Genomic DNA, 22,700 nt, shown 5'->3' with positions numbered 1-22,700 from the left:
TGTCTTGGATCAGAAGAAGAAACTGTCTTCGATCAGAAGAAGAAACTAAACCCTGACGGGAACAGCTATGTGGGTGGTTGGGTGGATAGGTTGGATCCCAGATCGGCTTGATCTCTCAATTTATCCAATTCCTACCTAGATCGAGACCAAATCCAGAGGGTTCTTACAATTACGTGAAAACTTTTTGAAGTGGTGATAGCGGGCAGACAGTACATTTGATTGCTCTACTTGTAGTTGGTTCAATCAGTTTAAGGCTTGGACGGGGTGAAGGAATCCCATATCTTCTTTCAAAGCATCAACAGTCAATAAGTAAATAATACTGCGGCGTTGTGTGAGTATATGTACATGATAGTAAGGGAATGCGCTCAGCGTTTAGCATACTATAACATAAGGAAACAACATACATTGGCTAGCTATTCACATTATTTTCAAGAGAGAAGGAAAATTGCTTGCGTTGTACCAAACAAAGATGCGGCGGGAGACATAACAACAATTTCATCACTTTATAAGGATGCATCTGATCGGGGAACCTTCAGCTCCACGCAACCGAAGTGGCAGACAATGCACAGAGTATAGCCCAGGCTTGACATTCTCCAGTTTGAGACCCTCGACAAGAATGATATCCTGAACGGAATCACAGAACAGGGTAAAACATAGATATATGGTGGTTTATTCACTGAAATCAATTGCACAGAATTCTTAGCATGGTGGCTAGTGCCAAGAACCAACATGAAGTAATAGGCCATATAAAGAACATTAGTAGCAACGCTAAAACGAGCCTTTTTTGAAACTTGTCAGACCAAAGTGAGCTAATGGGAAAGTTGGCAGACCAAATATATCATTAACCAGAAAATTTAATGCTACCTTTATTTCAAAAAAAAGAAAATTTAATGCTACCTGGTGGCCGTGATTGCTAAGCATCGTCTAAACTCCAGGATGGTCAAGGAGGCATTAACAGAACCGTAGTTGTCAGATTTCTGACCAGACCTGGGAGAAGATGCCTCTCCTATGGGACAGGATGACTGTGATTGAGCTCCATGAGGATCGCCAGGATCTTTTATTTGGTGGTGGAACGAGGACGGGATTTACTCATCCAAATCAGCATCGCCAGAAGGATAAGGACTGCCGGATCTGAGGAAATATGATGCTCCAGGGCACCATACATCTGCCGTTTGCCTTCTATGCGATTAATATAAAGTGTATTCTTCAAAGAAAATTGAAAGATCAACCAGAAATACATTAATGGGCCTAATGCAATGAGGGCAGAGAAGACGGGCACTGTCCTACCAAATAAATATCTACAAGGGGGGGGGAGGGGTGATCCTACCAGACACTAGATCCACACCTCGGTTGCTACAGTGGCAAGTTCGAGCAGCAATATGAAGGCACAAACATGACAATGGTAAGGATGGATGGTGCAAGATGGAGGCTGTGGACATGTTGGGAGGGCTCTGACTGCAGCGAGGTGAGATGGCTGGGTAGGGGCGCACTTGGACTCAGAGTGCCATCTCTTAATTCTCCTGTGTCGTCTAGGAGAGTGACACAGGAGGACCTCCTGCTAAACACTAATCAAACTGCTTTGGATATAGCTGCAGAAGACCGCCAGAGCAAGGCAACACACTCCAGGACTGGTGGTGCCAGGCCAAACAGGGGAGACCAAAGCCTCTGCGCAAGGGCCTCACCTCCATTACCCTGCTGACACCGTGGCTTATCTGGAAACACCGCACCTACTGCGTTTTTAACGGACCTTAACCCTCTGTAAACAGAGTCGTAGGCAAACATCAAGGAGGAAGCCACCCTTTGGGCAAGAGCCGGAGCACAAGGCCTCCGTGTAATGCTGCCGCAGACCTGGGATGTGCACTAAGCTGTATTTTTGGTTTCAGTTCTTGTCCTCTTAGGAGGCGTGGTAACAACAAATTCTATCTCTCTTTTCAATGATGAAACGCAAAGGCTTTTTGCGTTTTCTCAGAAAAGATATAGCTGGAGGTTATTTTACCTAATGCTAACTGTATTTATAGAGTAGAACATGATGGAATTTAAGTACACGTGATAAATATCGTTCGAGAGACATAACATTGCCAAAACTATGACAAAGATGATCTTGTAGGATATTGCATACCAATACGCTTGTGAAGTCATGATAGTATATATATATATATATATAGATGGAGAATTATCAAGCTAGATTACTTATTGTCAGACAGCACGTTCAAACAGGCTCTTAATATTGATATGGAAATAGATGAGAGTGGTAGTAACTTTTTTATCGACGATAAAAGTTGCACATACAGTGCACTATAGCATATATTGGTCCTTGGCTTCCATTGCAGCATTCATCAACTTGGCAAGTATGAGACGTGGTCGAAAGATCACGGCTGGTCGATGGGATGTCAGGATCCACCTATCACAGCATCAGAAAACGGGAGGGAAATGCCAAGAGTACTTGGAGGAGTGCCCAAGCAGTCGTAAAGTGTCCTTCTCCACTTGTTGGGGCCTATTTTCACGGGCTTCACTCATGTTTTGGTTGTGCAGTGGGTTGCCGCCTAGTTTGGGAGGGCAGTTCGTATAAAAACGGTAGCAAAGAGCAAGGGACTGAGCCTTAGAGGATATTCCAGAAGTGAATGGTTGTTTGGACGTGATGATTTGAGCACACGTGGTTCTCTAGCATCGTGGATCATCGTACACGTTCATACGGCCAAACATGTGTTTCACTATAACGTAGCGGCCAAATAATAATATAAGGAAGTCCAATTGCTGTAATTTGGAGGGTGACGTGGCTTAGTAAATTGGTGAATTAAGAGTCAATTTTTGAATAAAGGGAGATATTGTCAGATGTATTTATTTATCTTACTAGGTGAACACCAGATTTGTATAAATTACTGTTGGAGACGGTATGTTCAGATTATAGGTAACACAGAGGAAATAGAGTTCTAGACAGGGGAGAATCCGCTAGGCTGAGGTTGAGGGGCTCACTTCCTTGGGAAGGGCTTTCCATAACTGGGGGCTTTTCCTCAGTTGCAGGGTTTGGTGGCCGAAATTGAAAGAATGCAAAGTGAATTCAGTAAAGTAAATGTGAACTAAATAAAATTACTCGAAGAAGTATCCTCATACCCGATTTTTTAGAAGAACTAAATGTGAAGGGATCAAGTCATCAAAAGCTGCAACTGACAAATAGTCTATTCCTGCAAAAACAAAACAACAGAAGCGAAGGAAATAAATACTTTTTCGACAATACAAGTGGAGAGATAAATATAAGAATGACAATAACTGTGATCTGTGGGATGAATAATTTATGCTGTCCAAGGTAAGATCAAAGAAGTGTGGAGAAGTTTATATTGGCAGTAAAAACAAACAGAGTGAAAGAATTAGTAGAAGATCACAATCTAGGGCAAAATATCAAAACATAACAACACCATAATCACTTAAGATTCCTATATTGTAACTCCCAAGGGGGATAGGAGAAAAGGGTTGGTATGGAAGGGGCAACTAACAGGAATAGTACGGCAAAAGAAATTAAAGGTAGCAGAAGGCATGCACTCGGTCCAGGGACTACGGTGAATGCAAAGCTTTGTCTCTTGATGCATTGGCAGAAGAAAACGCAAAAGCTTCACGCTACTACTGGGCGTGTCTAGCTCTTAGGCATTTAGTGATATAATTTGGGCTTTTTCCAGACTTTTAACCTTAGCATACTAAATGCTAAAGATGGAAAAAGAAACACCTGATGTTCAGACCAGATCCCAACAATCAGCGAGCACATGAGGCTTAACATAAATTGATACAGAACATAAAATTATATGTCAATAGATACGCTGAAGGAGGATGCACAGCTACTTGGAACTCACCAATAAGCTTGATGTCTGTATTATCTACCAACCATTGGGCACCATCCTTCATAAAGCCCACATAACTTGTGTCAAACTCTTTCTTCCACATTAGCTGCCTGCAAGGTACCAGTTTCATTTAATTCACTTCCCCAATTATGAAATGTCACTCTACAGTTCAGTATAGCACTATATTTAACTATACTTTAAGAAATTGCATAATAGATAACTAAATATAGGATAATAGGATATATTGTAGATAAAACTATTCAGGGATAGTATGACCCACCGAAATATGATTATGCAGAAAGAAGATAGACATAGAGATAATGTATTCCCAGATAGCTAAAGGTAGGCACACAAATTGCATGCCAAGGGGCAGTTAACGAACTCCACAGGCTTTACTGTTCAAATAGCACAAGGGAAATGGTCTAAAAGGCCGATTAGGTATGGAAGACATCAGCAGGTAGTTGGTTTAAATAGGATATCAATATGTTAAAGGTACATCCCATACAAGGCTTCTAGTCTAGAAACAGAAAATATTACTCCTAGTAGGTACATGATTCACCCATTCAGAGTGCAGTCACTGGACTTTTGGATGGATACATATCACAGTGGAACGGAAACAAATTCAATTTATCTCTTATACAGCAGTTCACATGAAAATTTTGAAAGATTGCACTGAAAGATGAGTTTGCACTATATGTGCTCTCGTGCAAATTAGGAAAACAGAATGTACACATATCAACTATGTAAGCATGATTACCACAACTGAGGAGATTACCTGTCAGTGTTTAATGTTCTAAATAGTACACGCTGAACACCTTTAGGAATTTGTAGAGATTCCATTGTTTTAGCTGCAATTATAGATCAACTCAATATGCAGATCCATTGGGGAATAAAAACTCAATATGTAGATTTCATGTCTAATTGAACAGATATCAAGGCAAGTTCAGTTCACTGCCAGACTTTGCCAAACATTAGTTAGAAAAGTACGACTTTCTGTTGTGGGTGTGTGACTCATTACTACATTTCCTTGGCCGTAGGTCACCTGTTATATGCACTTTCTTTTCTTAAAAAAACTTCTGTAAGGCATGACAGCAATTTATTGCCCATAAAAGGTGTGGCATGCCTTAGCCAATCACACAATACCAATATAATAACCACATTAAGCAAATAGTTAGGCTAAGTAAACGCCACTAGCCTTTTGACACAATAACAAAGTAAGCGGTGGGAATGAACAATAGGAATTGTACCAGTAATATTTTGATCCCTTGGAACATCAACCAACAGTGAAGGACCTAAGAACACAAAATAAGTGGTTAGAATGATATAAACCATTTGCATTCGTTTATATCTAGAAAATATGTGCATCCAACTGTAACGCCATAATGATTCAAGCGTGCACACTGTACGCTGTGATGGCCATTTTTATCTGCATAAAGAGGTATGTTCAATGTGCAGCGCCACTCAGGTTTGCAAGTCTGGGGAATTAAGCGAAGCTTATGTTACTAGACAAAATGTTAACATGGAAATTTTAGCTGACTAAGTGAAAAAATGCTTAAACTATTGGAGCAAGAAAAATAATTATTAATTTCGAAAAAAAAAAAGGACGCCAAGGAAACTGCAAATTTTACAGAATGGATTGTACCAACATTTTAGGGAACCATGATGTAGCAACCATATCCGGCATCTCCACTACTGATCTCTCCCTTCCCCGCCCCAGATATACATTGATAAAATTGCTACGGAGTTAGTCCCAAAATTCAGACAAAATTCCAGTCACAGAATTCAGACAAGATTCCAGTCCAAAAATTCAGGCAAAATTCCAGTCCCAAAAATAATTCCAATATCGATTAGATAAGTGGACATCAAACTAGTATTCACAGTTACAATCCCCCAATTGCAAGCTGTAACTCAAGGTCTCAATCCCTGCTTGCGCACCGTTGAGGACGTCGAGGTCGAGGGTGTCGACGTCGAAGCCGGCGTCGAAGTAGTGCTGGAAGACGTGGCCGGGGGCGTCGACGTGGGTGCCGGTGTGGGTGGGCATCCGCATCTCGGAGTTGTTGGCGAGCGAGCCGTTGCGCATGGAGGCGGGCAGCCAGAGGAACTGGCCGATCCCGTCGTCCGACTCCCAGGAGGGCATGTTCTCCCGGTAGTAGTGGGTGATGTCCAGGATGCGCCCCCCGCCGTGCACCTCCCGCCGCTCCGGCAAGGGCACCGGCGCGGCCGCAGCGGCGCAGGACGGAGGCTCGTCTGGGTGCGCGGGCGGCGTGGCGGCGGCGAGGAGCGGGAGGAGGAGGAGGAGGAGCAGGAGGGGAGGCGCCATTTGAGGCTGCTCTGTCTCCCGGCCGGCGTGGCGGCGGAGATAAATAAAGAAGTGTTCTTTTTTGCCGGGAATACGCGAACTTGGGCTGACGCCAGCGGCTATCTCGGGCGTTGCCCAATACCTGACGTTGATTCGATTATTTAGTACCACACGGCTTAGGTAAGTAAGTTTGCACCGATTTATAAGGTGTTTTCGGGCACGAAGGGGCACCACACGGCAGGTGTGGGTAGCAACATAAAATTACAGGTGTTAATCTGATTTGAGAGTTGAATGCTACGGGGTTGTTCCAGGGCGCCCTTTAGGGTTAGCAGGGCACAGTACTACCCTGTATAGGCCCCGCATCCTCTCAGATCTTCACCCCGACACGGAGTGATAGCTTTTTGGTTTTGCCGCTTCACAATGTCCAAATATTTTAGTCATCAGATTTTTACTTTTTCTTTCTCTGGTTACTGATTTTTCCTCCCTCATTCTCTACCTAACTTGCATTGTAGGTTTGGTCAAAATATATATCTAAAAATTTGACAAACTATTAGTAAAAAATACTAGCACTACAATTTAAACTTTTGAAAAAGTAGATATTTAGAAATACAATAGCTAGGTAAGAAAGTGTGAGCTACTTGATGTGGGCTAAGCCTCGATTTGTGTGGCCTGATATCACGAATTGACCAAGAACAAGAGGGGGAGAGGGATGAACACCAAGAACACGAAGAACACAACGAAAAACGCGATGAACGCACGCAACACAACCCGATACAAATCCGGTTTACTCCCGATAGCCCGAACCACTATCCCGATAGAATCTCAAGATAAAGACACGGGGTTGAATCCCCGAGAGAAAGATCGTATACAATTTGCAGAGTCACACGTGTGAGAGACCGCGGTAGAATCACAAGTGCGAAAGATAAATCATATAAGAAGTGCCTTGATACAACTCTAAGATTGATGTCTAAGAGAGGAGGGGGTCTCCCTAATTCACTAGGGATGGTGGAGGCATAAGCCTAAGTTGGGTCATCCTAGTCTTTGGGTTCTTAGGTGGGGAGTGGGACTATATATAGGGAGCCACTAAGGAGGGGTAGATTAGGTACAAGCCAAAGGGAAAATACAACATAGTGCGGGGTGTTCCGGTGGTAAGTTCGGCAACGCCAAGGTTTGCGTCGGACTGGTTCGGCGGGTGGTTCGGCGTGCCGGTCGGATCGGCGTGCCCGTCGGATCAGCGTGGGAGCCGGCGGTGCCGGTTCGTACGCCGGTCCGGCCATCTCTTCTTCCATCTTCTCTTCCATGCTTCCAGGACCTCGGCCTTGAGTCTTCTGGCGTCCATGGCATCCTCCCTTCCATCTGTGCTTGTCGATGCATCCCTATCATAGGCATAGGACGGAGTATGAAGTAGCATACCATTCCACATAGGCAATTGTAGGCACGCATAAAGGAGAAGATTCACCTTTGCGTGACGTGTCGGCGTTGACGCACATGATGTGGCGAAGACCGAAGATCGGGCTACATCACTACTTCTTAGTTGATGCTGCAATGAGGTATTGTGACTATCCAAAGTTGTGGCACCATCTAGAATTGTACTCTCTACTTTCATCATTTGGTTAAGCATACTTGCACTATAACCTGCTTTAAGTGAACATTCATCTATGAATCTATATAACTACAATACTGTAAGTGGATTTTCTAGTGTTGTTATTTTCCTTGAAAATGCTTAATATTGCAGGGTGATGTGAAATTTGTTGAGACACTTGTAATGATGGGAGCAAAGGTTACATGTATAGACACTAATGTAGTCGTTACTGGTCCACCGCATCAGAGACACTTGTTCATTCTCTCTACATGGTCCTCTTGGAGAGTGAAGGAAATCAAGAGAATGGTGGCAATTCGGATGGAGCTAACACCGGTACCACGCCTTCATGTTCTTATAATTTAGCTTTTTGCCGCACCTCTACTGCTTAATCTCACCTATCGTGTGTCCGTAGAGGAAGACCTGGTTTAGTTAATCATCACGCACGCAACCTGAGCATCACACTGATCGACACCTAGGATGACCACATGCCATGTTGCTGCTTGGGGAGGATCTTCGGCATGTTGGAAAACAACTAGGTTTTGAAGTATAAGGGTGTGTTTGGTAGGCTGGGTGGACTCAGATTTTCCCATCTCATCCCACATTTTCTCAGTTTTTGTTGTTTGTTAGACCGGGTCGATCCAAGTGGGCACTGCCCACCTCACCCGAAAAACATCCCTCGGCCTGGCCGGGTAGAGAAGCTCAAATCGAGCTTCTCAAGTGAGCTCGGCTGATGGCATCCGGAAAAACGCCCCGCGCGACCCGCGGCCGGCCACGCGTGGGACGCAGCTGCCCACCCCGACCCCGCCGAGCCTTGCATATGCCCCCCGCGTCTCTCTCTCTCTCAGCTCCCTCTCTGTTGAACACTGGCCGGTGGCCACGCGCCTCCGCCTCTCCCTCACCGCCGACGGTCCCTGCGAGCGCGCCGCCGCCTTCCTCGCACGTCCCAGTGCTCCTCGTTGCCATGGCGCCGTCCCGAGCTCCACTCGCACGTACGGCGGCGCCCTGGCGCAGCTCCTCTGCCGGACCCGACTCCGCCCCCATCCACCGAGCTCTGCAGCCACGGCCAGACGCCACCACTCCTCACGCGCACAGCACAGCTGCGCAGATCGATTCCGCTCGCCTTCCTCCGCTGCTCCGTCGCCGCCCCTCGCGTCCGCGGAGTGGATGAGCGGCTGCCTCGCCGCTTCTGCTGGGCCTAGGAGGGCCGCCGCCGGGCATGGCCAGCGTCGGGCGTAGCAGATCGAGGCGCAGGGGAGAGGGCGGCGACTCCTTCGACCGGAACGGTGCTCGGCCTGCGGAGCCCGCCGTCGATCACCAAGCTCCGGCCCCGCCACCGCCGGGCACGAATCCTGCCGGAATCGGGGACACGTTCGTCTCAATCGGGATCTGAGGACCCGATTGCTTTTTTATTTTCTGTTTAGGGATTTTTATGTAAAATATGGACTTCTTGGTAATTTCAGATTTCCAGACATATATCTCAACACATACCAACCCACCAAACAACACCTCAACTCAGCATGTCTCAACAGACCCAGACTACCAAACACATGGCAATATCTCAGCTCAACTTAGCTGAGGTCAACATGTATGAGCAGAGATAGAGATTCTCTATAGACCCAGCCTACCAAACACACCCTAACCGATTATTGCAAGTTTGCCAATACTGCTTGGAAATATATTCTCAACTAAAATTAGAACTCTAAAAGGGCATCGCATACCCAAATATAAAAGTAACTAGAACATGCTTCATAGATACGAGAAAAAAAAGATGTGACATAAAGGGGGTTTATGTTCATCAGAGGGAAAGAAAGAGATTCTTGAGAGTGCCATGCAACAGATAAAAAGGTAGGTGAGCTAGAAACTGATTATAGAAAATTAGCTGAGAAACTTCCCGCTAAACTTAATGATATATTTGAGCCCACTATAAAGATACATATAGAAGCTAATGAGATAGCTACAGTTTGTGATCTTGATGCAAGTGTTTCAACAATCCCTAAATTTTATTTGATAAGCTAAACCTTGGGCCATTTGAAATTACTAAGCTTAAAGTCAATCTAGCTGATTCTACTTATATACAAGTTGTGGGAATCAAATAAAATATTATTGTAGACATTAAAGGATGTCTCGGGCTTATTAATCTTGTCATTGTTGATATGCCTGAAGATCCTACAGTATAATTCTTGGTAGGCCATTTTTATGAATAATCAAAGCCTTGATAAATTTACAAAAAGGAAATGTAAGAGTTGTACTACCCTCTAGCACTAGTAGAAAACAGGCCTTTCGTCAAACCCCTTTAGTCCCGGCCGCCACATCGACCCAAATCCGCCCAAGTGTACGGAACCCATTGGTCCCGGTTCGTTAGGGACCATTTATCCTGGTTTGAAATACAAACCAGGACTAAAGGGTTCTGCGGCCCGCTGCGCCTGCTGACACCCCCTTTAGTCCCGGCTGGTGACACGAGCCGGGACTGAAGTCAAACCGTTCGTTCCCACGCTCGGAAGCCGGTCGTCGTTGCCATTACTGGTGCGGAAATCGATCGTCACGCGCGGCCGGCCATGGGAGTTTGTGTCGCCGGTGCCGACGGCCGGCCACGAAAATTGATCACCCGGTGGCTGGCCTCTTCATCTTCACCTCCCTCACCTTTATATGCTTCACATCTCCTCCACCATTTTCCACATCTCTTTGATGACCCACAAGTATAGGGGGTGTATCGTAGTACTTTCGATAAATAAGAGTGTCGAACCCAACGAGGAGCAGAAGGTGTTGACAAGCAGTTTCGATGAAGGATTCACTGTAAATGCTCACAGACAAGTATTCAGGGGTTTTGATATAGCAGATGAATAAAGTACAAGTAAGTAAAGTGCGAGAGAAATAATTGCAGCGAGTGGTTCAATCCTTTTTAGCACAAAGGACAAGCCGGTTTGTTTTACTTATAATGACCAAACGTTCTTGAGGACACACGGGAATTTATTCTAGTGCTTTCGCTTCATATAGCTGATTAATCTTCATTGTTTTGATAAGTGTTGTGTGGGTGAACCTATGCTAATGTACCGCCCTTTCTAGGACTAATACATACTTGTGATTATACCCCTTGCAAGCATCCGCAACTACAAGAAAGTAATTAAGATAAATCTAACCACAACCTTAAACTCTGAGATCCTGCTATCCCTCCTGCATCGATATACCAACGGGGGTTTAGGTTTATGTCACTCCGGCAACCCCGCAATTGGCAAACGAATACAAGATGCATTCCCCTAGGCCCATAAATGGTGAAGTGTCATGTAGTCGACGTTCACACGACACCACTAGAAGAATAACACCACAACTTAAATATCACAAAATTGAATACTAACCAACATAATTCACTACTAACATTTAGACTTCACCCATGTCCTCAAGAACTAAACGAACTACTCACGAGACATCATATGGAACATGATCAGAGGTGATATGATGATGAATAACAATCTGAACATAAACCTTGGTTCAATAGATTCACTCAATAGCATCAATAACAAGTAGAAATCAACACCGGGAGAGTTTCCCCTATCAAACAATCAAGATCAAACCCAAATTGTTACAGCGGTGACGAGGTGCAGCGGTGGAGATGGCGGTGATGATGATGATGATGATGATGATGATGATGATGATGATGGAGATGATGTCCAGCTCGATGACGGTGACGATGGCGTCGATTTCCCCCTCCGGGAGGGAATTTCCCCGGCGGATTTCAGCCTGCCGGAGAGCTCTTTCTCTCTCGGTGTTCTCCGCCCCGCGAGGCGGCCGTGTCTCTTCGCGACTATCCTCCGGAGCTTAGGTTTTCGGGACGAAGACGTACGCGAAGAAAAGGAGGCCGGAGGGGCTGTGGGCCCCCTTCTCACAAGGCGGCGCGGCCAGGCCTTGGGCCGCGCCGGCCTATGAGGTGGGCCCACCTCGGCCCTCCTCGGCTCCCCCTTCTGGCTCCCTTCGTCTTCTGGAAAAATAGGATCTTTCATATAATTTCCGTCAATTGTTGATCTTCCGAAATATTGCATTCTGACGGTGCTTTTTCCAGCAGAATCCCGACTCCGGTGCGCGATCCTCCAATAATCATGAAACATGCAAAATAGATGAAATAACATAAGTAACATCTCCAAATATGAAATATATCAATGAATAACAGCAAATTATGATATAAAATAGTGATGCAAAATGGACGTATCAACTCCCCCAAGCTTAGACTTCGCTTGTCCCCAAGCGAAACCGAACTCGGTAAACAAGACCACATGTTTATGGAGTGAAGAGTCGATAAATAAAATACGGACAAGAAGCATCATATTAACTCACACAAGACATTCTAGTAGACAACTTCCTCATATAATTCAACTTGAAACAAGTAGAAGGTAATCACAAATAAAGGTGCATAAGGAATCATAATTGGTGATGGCAAACTTTGTTCTTGGTCAGAGAACAGTTAACAGATTATACTTATCTATTGAGCAGCGCTCTCATATTAAAGCTTATAATAAACTTGCATACTCAATCATAGTAATCTCCTCATAATCATTGATGACTTTCAAAGCTATATTCATTCAGATAAAACTTGTGCTAAACAAGGAAGAGTAAAAGACATGATGAAATATATCACAATATAAATGGTTTGATCACAACAACTCAAATGCTTGCTTGAGATGGAGGGAAATAGGTCTACTGACTCAACATAAGGTAAAAGACAGGCCCTTCGCAGAGGGAAGCAGGGATTAAATCATGTGCTAGAGCTTTTTAAGTTTTGAAATCATATAGAGAGCATAAAAGTAAAGTTTTGAGAGGTGTTTGTTATTGTCAACGAATGGTAGCGGGTACTCTAACCCCCTTGCCAAACAGACCTCCAAAGAGCGGCTCCCATGAAGGACGTTATCTCTACCAGCAAGGTAGATCATCCCTCTTCTCTTTTGTTTACACATGTACTTTAGTTTATTTAAGGATGACACTCCCCCCAACCTTTGCTTACACAAGCCATGGCTAACCGAATCCTCGGGTGCCTTCCAACAATCTCATACCATGGAGGAGTGTCTATTGCAAAATTAAGTTGCTTACTGATGAATCAGGGCAAAACATGTGAAGAGAGTTATTAATGAAAGTTGATTAATTGGGGCTGGGAACCCCGTTGCCAGCTCTTTTTGCAAAATTATAGGATAAGTGGATGAAGCCACTAGTCCATTAGTGGAAGCTGCCTAACAAGACTGAAAGATAAAACACCACATACATTCTCATGAGCTATAAAACATTGACACAAATAAGAAGTAATAAATTTTGAATTGTTTAAAGGTAGCACATGAAGTATTTACTTGGAGTGGTAGGGAAATACCACATAGTAGGTAGTTATGGTGGAACATGATGGCATATGTTTGGTTTAAGGGTTTTGGATGCACGAGAAGTATTCCCTCTCGGTACAGGTCTTTGGCTAGCAAGGTTAATTAGCAAGCATAAGAGTTGAGGGAAACAAACAAATATACATGTGATAGAAACAATCATGCCTCTTCCTTGTAAGCACAAACAATTTTAACTTCATAATACTAAGCTAGGGACTAACAAGAAAGATAATAACATATCTACATGTATTTCCTCTTTTCTACTTAAACTCAAAGTGTTGTTGCTATTGACCAATGCTAAGTTTGCCAAAACCAAATAGATTTACTCAAAGCTCCCAAAGTGATACCAATACTAACAACAAGATTAATCATATAATAGAGATTGCAAACTAAAATAAGATGTGCAATATGTAAATGATAAGACTTCTCATTAATATTCCATAACGATAACTCACACCAAGGGATACATAGATAACCAACTAAAGAGAGATATTTCCATACCGCAACACATCTTATATGATAACTTCCCTACTCATGATATGACACTACTTGATAGTAAAAAGGTAAAAGATAGTGATGATGTGATACCGCGGCACTCCCCCAAGCTTGGAACAAACCAAGGGGATGCCAATACCGATGATGAATTACTCCTCCGGCGGTGGTGATGAATTCTTCCCGCGATTCTTAAAGATCTCCTTCAACTTCAGCCTTCTCGCTTTGGCAATTCTGCACTAAGACTCGAAGAGATTCATTGTTATCCAAAGATGCCGGTGGTGGCCTTGTGATGGAAATTGAGTGATACTCTAGCATTCTGCGAAGTCGGTTGTTCTCCTCCTGAAGTATCTCCACTTCTCTTCTCAGAGCACGGTATTGATCACAAAACTCATCAGTAACCCGTAGTGCTTCCTCCACAGCAGGGAAAGAGCCGAGGTTAAGGGCGGGCGGTAGAGGTCCCTGCAAGTTATGAGAAAAAGAACGTCCAGTGTTAACCGATCCCACCAAGATTAGCTCACTCCCCGCAGTTTGCCGCTTCCTTTTTGTTGAAGACATCCCCTTCACTTCCTCCAAAGGCTCCTTGTCCTTGTTGTTGGAGGCCATGATGCTTCTAGATCAAAGACAAATCCTGGCAGAAACAGCTCGAAACAAAACACGTCGAGAAAACGATATACGGACCTCCAGGGGTCCGGGGGATTATATAGCAAAAATTTTCACGACAAACGGAAAGTACCAGATCGAACCAGAGTCGGAGACGGGCAACGAGGGGCCCTCCTCACAGGGCGGCGCGGCCAGGCTGGGGCCCGCGCCGGCCTGTGGGGGCACGCCCTCGTGCGTCTCCTCCACTCCGTTTCGACCTCGTAATTTTTCATATTTTCCAAAAGTTGCAAAAACATTGTTCGGAAAGTTAAACGCAGACTTTTTCTTACCGTAACTCGTTACCTATTCAAAGTCGAACTCGCGAGATCGTCAACTTGGCCTTTGATGAAGGCTTCCGGAATTACCACTTGAATAACATCAACATCTTCATTATAAGAATCACCCGAGATATAATGCTTGAGTCTTTGTCCATTCACCACTTGTGTGGCATTACCTTGCGAGAGCTAATTTTAATTGCTCCCGATCGATACACCTCATCAATGACATATGGTCCTTCCCATTTTGAGAGTAATTTCCCTGCAAAAAATCCGAGACGAGACCGATACAATAGGACTTTATCTCCAACATTAAATTCTCTTTTGATAATTCTTCTATCATGCCATTTCTTAACTTTCTCTTTAAAGAGTTTAGCATTTTCATATGCTTCACTTCTCCATTCATCTAGAGAACTCAATTGTAGCAATCTTTTCTTACCCGCAAGTTTAGGATCTTTATTTAGTTCTCTTACGGCCCAATAAGCTTTGTGCTCTAGTTCTAAAGGTAAATGACAAGCTTTCCCATAAACCATTTTATACGGTGACATACCCATGGGATTTTTATAAGCAGTTCTATAAGCCCATAGTGCTTCTTTCAATTTAATAGCCCAGTTCTTTCTAGATTTATTAACAGTCTTTTGCAAGATAGATTTAATCTCTCTATTCGATAATTATACTTGCCCACTAGTTTGAGGATGATAAGTAGAAGCAATTCTATGATTAATACCATATTTAGCAAGAGTTTTTCTAAAACCACCATGAATAAAATGAGAACCTCCATCAGTCATAATATATCTAGGAACTCCAAATCTAGGAAAAATAATATCTAAAAGCATTCTCAATGAGGTCTCACCATCAGCACTTTTTGTAGGTATGGCTTCCACCCATTTAGTAACACAATCAACAACGACAAGTATATGAGTGTTACCTTCTGACGAAGGGAAAGGACCCATGAAGTCAAATCCCCAACAATCGAATGGTTCAATAACAAGAGTATAATTCATAGGCATTTAATTGCGTCTGGAGATATTACCAACCCTTTGACATTCATCACAAGATAAAATAAACTTCCTTGCATCTTTGAAGAGAGTTGGCCAATAAAAACCTGATTGTAGAACCTTTTGCGCGGTCCTATCTCCGGCGTGATGTCCTCCATAAACACTACCATGACATTTACTCAATATCTCCTGTTGTTCATATTCAGGAACACATCTTCCCAGAATACCATCCACTCCTTCTTTATATAAGTGTGGGTCATCCCAAAAATAATGCCTCAAGTCATAAAAGAATTCCCTCCTTTGCTGAGCTGAAAAGGTTGGAGGCAAGTACTTGGATACAATAAAGTTAGCATAATCAGCGTACCAAGGACTATCTCGCGAGCTCACCTTTATTACAGCCAATTGTTCATTTGGAAAACTATCATTAACGAGAACAGGATCATAAGTAATATTTTCCAATCTAGACAAATTATCGACAACAGGATTATCAGCACCTTTCCTATCTATAATATGCAAATCAAATTCTTGCAAAAGAAGTACCCATCTAATAAGCCTCGGCTTAGCATCTTTCTTTGTCATAAGGTATCTAATTGCAGCATGATCAGTATGAATTGTAACTTTTGAAACAACAATATAGGATCTAAACTTGTCACAAGCAAAGACTACAACTAATAATTCTTTTTCAGTTGTAGCATAATTTCTTTGAGCAGCATCAAGAGTTTTGCTAGCATAATGAATAACATTCAATTTCTTATCTACTCGCTGTCCAAGAACAGCGCCTACAACAAAATCACTAGCATCACACATAATTTCAAAAGGCAAATTCCAATCGGGAGGTTCAACTACAGGAGCAGCTTGTTAAGGCTTTATTTAGAGTTTCAAAAGCTTCCTTACAATCATCATCAAAAACAAAAGGTACATCTTTTTGAAGAAGATTAGTAAGAGGCTTTGAAATCTTGAAGAAATCTTTAATAAATCTCCTATAAAACCCAGCATGACCAAGAACACTACGAATACCTTTAACATCCCTAGGATAGGGCATCTTCTCAATTGCTTCAACTTTAGCTCTATCAACTTCAATACCTCTCTCGGAAATTTTATGTCCCAATACAATTCCTTCATTAACCATAAAGTGGCATTTCTCCCAATTAAGAACAAGGTTAGTTTCTTCACATCTCTTGAATACTTTATCAAGGTTTCACAAGCAATTATCAAAAGAATTCCCATAGACAGAAAAATCATCCATGAATACCTCTACAATATTCTCACAAAAGCCATGAAAAATAGCAGACATGCATCTTTGAAAAGTAGCAGGAGCATTACATAAACCAAAAGGCATACGCCTATAAGCATAAGTTCCATAGGGACAAGTGAAAGTAGTTTTCTCTTGATCTTTAGTTTTAACAACAATTTGTGAAAACCCAGAATAACCATCAAGAAAGCAAAAAATGAGTATTTTTAGACAACCTTTCTAACATTTGATCAATAAAGGGTAAAGGGTAATGATCTTTCTTAGTAACCTTATTAACTTTTCGATAATCAATGCACATTCTATACCCTACAACTACTCTTTGAGGGATGAGCTCATCATTATCATTAGGCACAACGGTCATTCCTCCTTTCTTAGGAACACAATGCACAGGACTAACCCATCTACTATCAGCAATAGGATATATAATACCAGCTTCAAGAAGTTTTAATACCTCATTCCTTACCACATCCTTCATCTTCGGAATTAGACGACGTTGATGTTCAACAACAGAGCTTTGCATCATCTTCCATATTGATAGCATGTTGGCAAATAGAGGAGAAATCCCCTTCAAGTCATCAAGAGTATAGCCAATAGCTCCTCGGTGTTTCTTCAATATTTCCAATAACCTTTCTTCCTCAATATCCGAAAGCTTAGAACTAATAATAACAGGATATATTTTCTTATCATCAATATGAGCATACTTAAGATTATCAGGCAATGGTTTTAAATCAAAAACAGGATCTTCCTTTGGTGGTGGTGTTGTACCTAGATCTTCAACTGGCAAGTCATGTTTCAAAATAGGTTGACGAAGGAAAATTTCATCAAGCTCATTCTTTCTTCCCTAAAGACTTCACTCTCACTATTCTCCAAATGTTGCTGCAAAGGATTATTAGGAGCAAGAGCAATAGACGCACACTGTTCAACTCTAAAATCATTATTAGGTAAATCAGCTTTATAAGGAGTTTTGGCAAATTTAGAGATATTAAACTCATAAGATTCACCAGCAAATTTAGTCACAATCTTTTACTTCTTGCAATCTATAACAGCTCCACAAGTATTTAGGAAAGGTCTACCAAAAATAATAGGACAATACTTACTAGCAGCAGAACCAAGTACCAAAAAGTCAGCAGGATATTTAATCTTACCACATAGAACTTCCACATCTCGAACAATACCAATAGGAGAGATAGTTTCTCTATTAGCTAGCCGAATAACCACATCAATATCTTCAAGTTCACAAGAACCAATTTCATGCATGACTTCCGTATAAAGCTCATAAGGAATGGCGCTAATACTTGCACCAATGTCACATAAACCATAATAACAATGATCACCAATTCTAACAGAGAGCATAGGAACACTAGCTTTCCTAGACTTATTAGGATGCGAAACAATATTAGAAGCATCTTCACGAGAAAATAATATGACCATCTTCTACATTTTCAGTCACAAGATCTTTAATTATTGCAACAGCAGGTTCAACCTTTATTTGTTCTTCAGGTTCTATAGGTTTCTTTGCACTTTTATTAACCGCACTAGATATAACAGAGTACTTCATTTTAGCAGGGAAAGGAGTTTTTCCAATATAAGCTTCAGGAAGAATATGATCAACAGTTTCAATTATAGCACATTTATTTATAGATGAATCAACTTTATCTTTATACGGTTCATGATACTTATCAAAATTCTTCCTAGGCAATTCAAAGTGAGATGCAAAAGCTTTATAAAAATTTGCAACGACTTGAGAATCAAGACCATAAGTAGCACTCATATTACGAAATTTATCGGTATCCATAAAAACTTCAATGCATTTATAATTATAGTTTATACCGACTCTCTATCTTTGTCGTTCTCCCATCCTTCGGTATTCTCCTCGGATCCGATCAAGAAGGTCCCTTTTAAACTCTTCTTTATTGCGTGTAAATGATCCAGAACAAGAAGTATCCAGCAAAGTCTTATCTTGAAAAGACAGTCTTGCATAGAAAATATCAATAATAATATTACCAGGAAGCTCATGAATGGGGCATTTGAGCATTAAAGACTTCAATCTCCCCCATGCTTGGGCAATACTTTCTCCATCATGAGGCCAGAAATTATATATGCGGTTCCGATCTTTGTGAATTTCACTTGGAGGATAGAATTTGGAATAAAATAAAGGCACAATGTCCTCCCAATCAAGAGAATCTCTATTCTTCAGCAATTTATACCAATGCGCTGCTTTACCGGACAGCGATATAGAGAATAGTTTCTTCCTAACTTCATCCATAGCAATACCTGCACATTTGAATAACCCGCATAATTCATGTAAAAACAGTAAGATCACCGGGATGGACGGTTCCATCCCCTTCATAGCGGTTATCCACAACACGTTCAATAATTTTCATAGGTATTTTGTATGGAACCTCTTTCTCACCTGGCGCCTCATCCACTACCTTTGCAGTAGTAGTAGATTTTCCAAAGAGGAATTCAAGAGAAGACCTCTCCATAATGGATTATAGCAGCAGGCAGAAATAAAAACAGCACGTACAGTAAAAAGTTTCTCTTACCAATTCCACTTACTAATAGCGCTTCACTCCCCGGCAACGGCGCCAGAAAATAGTCTTGATGACCCACAAGTATAGGGGGTGTATCGTAGTACTTTCGATAAATAAGAGTGTCGAACCCAACGAGGAGCAGAAGGTGTTGACAAGCGAGTTTCGATGAAGGATTCACTGTAAATGCTCACAGACAAGTATTCAGGGGGTTTTGATATAGCAGATGAATAAAGTACAAGTAAGTAAAGTGCGAGAGAAATAATTGCAGCGAGTGGCCCAATCCTTTTTAGCACAAAGGACAAGCTGGTTTGTTTTACTTATAATGACCAAACGTTCTTGAGGACACACGGGAATTTTGTCTAGTGCTTTCGCTTCATATAGCTGATTAATCTTCATTGTTTTGATAAGTGTTGTGTGGGTGAACCTATGCTAATGTACCGCCCTTCCTAGGACTAATACATACTTGTGATTATACCCCTTGCAAGCATCCGCAACTACAAGAAAGTAATTATGATAAATCTAACCACAGACTTAAACTGCGAGATCCTCGCTATCCCTCCTGCATCGATATACCAACGGGGGTTTAGGTTTCTGTCACTCCGGCAACCCCGCAATTGGCAAACGAATACAAGATGCATTCCCCTAGGCCCATAAATGGTGAAGTGTCATGTAGTCGACGTTCACACGACACCACTAGAAGAATAACACCACAACTTAAATATCACAACATTGAATACTAACCAACATAATTCACTACTAACATTTAGACTTCACCCATGTCCTCAAGAACTAAACGAACTACTCACGAGACATCATATGGAACATGATCAGAGGTGATATGATGATGAATAACAATCTGAACATAAACCTTGGTTCAATAGTTTCACTCAATAGCATCAATAACAAGTAGAAATCAACACCGGGAGAGTTTCCCCTATCAAACAATCAAGATCAAACCCAAATTGTTACAGCGGTGACGAGGTGCAGCGGTGGAGACGGTGATGATGATGATGATGATGATGATGATGGAGATGATGTCCAGCTCAATGACGGTGACGATGGCGTCCATTTCCCCCTCCGGGAGGGAATTTCCCCGGCGGATTTCAGCCTCCGGAGAGCTCTTTTCTCTCTGGTGTTCTCCGCCCCGCAGAGGCGGCTGTGTCTCTTCGCGACTATCCTCTGGAGCTTAGGTTTTCGGGACGAAGACGTACGCGAAGAAAAGGAGGCTAGAGGGGGGCTGTGGGCCCCCTCCTCACAAGGCGGCGCGGCCAGGCCTTGGGCGGCGCCGGCCTATGAGGTGGGCCCACCTCGGCCCTCCTCGGCTCCCCCTTCTGGCTCCCTTCGTCTTCTGGAAAAATAGGATCTTTCATATAATTTCCGTCAATTGTTGATCTTCCGAAATATTGCATTCTGACGGTGCTTTTTCCAGCAGAATCCCGACTCCGGTGCGCGATCCTCCAATAATCATGAAACATGCAAAATAGATGAAATAACATAAGTAACATCTCCAAATATGAAATATATCAATGAATAATAGGAAATTATGATATAAAATAGTGATGCAAAATGGATGTATCACTCTTCATATCTCCATCATCTCTCCCAAAAAGCTCTCTCCCGTCGATGTTCCGACCCCAATGGAGCACCTCGCGCGCGCCCCGGCTCCTCGATCTCGGGTATACTACCTCACGGCCGAAGGGATGAACTTCAAGATCACGGTGACTCTCTGTGCATCAAGTGTGGAAAGGTGGATCCGCGCCGTCAAGAGGGATTTTCTCGACGCTGCACTAATCAAGTGTGTCGGCTTGGACTGCGAGCTCACCAATCCTCGCGAGGGTAATCAGCGTGCCGCCCTCCTTCAACTCTCGGTGGCGATCGAGAATTTGGTCTTCCAAATTTGTTGCATTGGTGAAGTGCCACAAGTTCTCAAGGATTTCTTGCAGGACAAGACCATCAGATTCTGCGGTGAGGCTATCGGCAAAGATGTGGAAATGCTGAGTTCCTAAGAAATTGATATTATGTCTGTGTTTGACCTCCAAAATATACTCTGAACCCCACCAAAAATCACATTCTGAGTTTGTACGATCTGTCAAATTCTAGTATTGGGACAAGACTTGAGAAGAAGAAGAGGAAGAGGGACAAGAAGAAGAACAAGAAGAAGGACAACGCGGAAGAATAAGAAGAAAAAGAACTGATTTTTGGATCAGCCAATGTTCCATTGAGCTACGAGCAAGTGCACTATGCCGCACTAGACGCTCGCCTGGGTTTCAAGATGGCTAAGAGGTATTGGAGGCTGGCTACAATAGCCATGTTGATCGTCTCAATATTTAAAGATGATGAGTAGATAGTGGTGTGGTGCGTGGTGTGTGTCTTCTATATTTGTATCAACCTATGAATGGTCTTAATATATCGAATCTTTCTATTGTTATTAAAATTCCTCATATTTTTCTAATTGCGGTTTACAGATTCCTCACATGTTAATTATGTCGTATTCAAATTCCCCACATTATTTGGCCATATTATACGAATAATACATATATTATTTGATAATAATAATAATAAATGAATACAATTTTTTTATTTCATATTCAAATTCCTCATATTTTTCTAATAATAATGCACATATTATTTGTCCACTTGCGATTTACAGATTTAAAGTATTAATTATTTGTCCATAATATATGAATAATGCATATATTATTTGATAATAATAGTAGATGAATAAAAACAAAATTATTTCATTTTCAAATCCCTCACATTTTTCTAATAATAATGCATGTATTATTTGTCCAATTGCGATTTACAGATTTAAAGATATTAATTATTTGGCCATAATATATGAATAGTGCATATATTATTTGGTAATAATAATAATAAATAAATAAAAACAAAATTATTTCATATTCAAATTCCTAACATTTTTCTAATAATAATGCATATATTATTTGTCCAATTGAGGTTTAGAGATTGAAAGATATTAATTATTTGGCCATATTATATGAATAATACATATATTATTTGATAATAATAATAATAATAAATGAAAAAAACAAAATTATTTCATATTCAAATTCCTTGAAAAATTTAATAATAATGCATATATTATTTGTACAATTGCGGTTTACAGGTTTAAAGATATTAATTATTTGGCCATAATATATGAATATTGCATATATATTTGATAATAATAAAAAATGAATAAAAACAAATTATTTCATATTCAAATTCCTCACATTTTTCTAATAATAATGCATATATTATTTGTCCAATTACTGTTTACAGATTTAAAGATATTAATTATTTGGCCATATCATATGAATAATGCATATATTATTTTTCTAATAAAACTAGTTTTATTACTGATTTTATTTTTATTGGAATTCAATATTATTATCTTATTCATTATTGTTTACTTACATAACTGTTTTTTGTTTCAAAAAATACA

At 41.6% G+C, this 22,700-nt stretch overlaps 1 protein-coding gene across 1 annotated transcript; it reads right to left on the bottom strand.

Moving 5' to 3' along the window:
- Positions 1–391: 391 nt before the first annotated feature.
- LOC124666367 (cyclase-like protein 3) lies at positions 392–6,150 on the bottom strand. Its single transcript, XM_047203701.1, has 6 exons — positions 5,766–6,150; positions 5,078–5,122; positions 4,606–4,678; positions 3,843–3,940; positions 3,112–3,182; positions 392–624 (listed from the first exon to the last, which is right to left on the bottom strand). The coding sequence occupies exons 1-6, from the start codon at positions 6,148–6,150 to the stop codon at positions 499–501; spliced, it is 798 nt and encodes a 265-aa protein (XP_047059657.1). The 3' UTR covers positions 392–498.
- Between the last annotated feature and the right edge of the window lie 16,550 nt (positions 6,151–22,700).

This window comes from Lolium rigidum, chromosome 6, assembly GCF_022539505.1.
Source record: "Lolium rigidum isolate FL_2022 chromosome 6, APGP_CSIRO_Lrig_0.1, whole genome shotgun sequence".
Taxonomy (NCBI): Eukaryota; Viridiplantae; Streptophyta; class Magnoliopsida; order Poales; family Poaceae; genus Lolium; species Lolium rigidum.
This window is presented reverse-complemented; position numbering and strand designations above follow the sequence as displayed.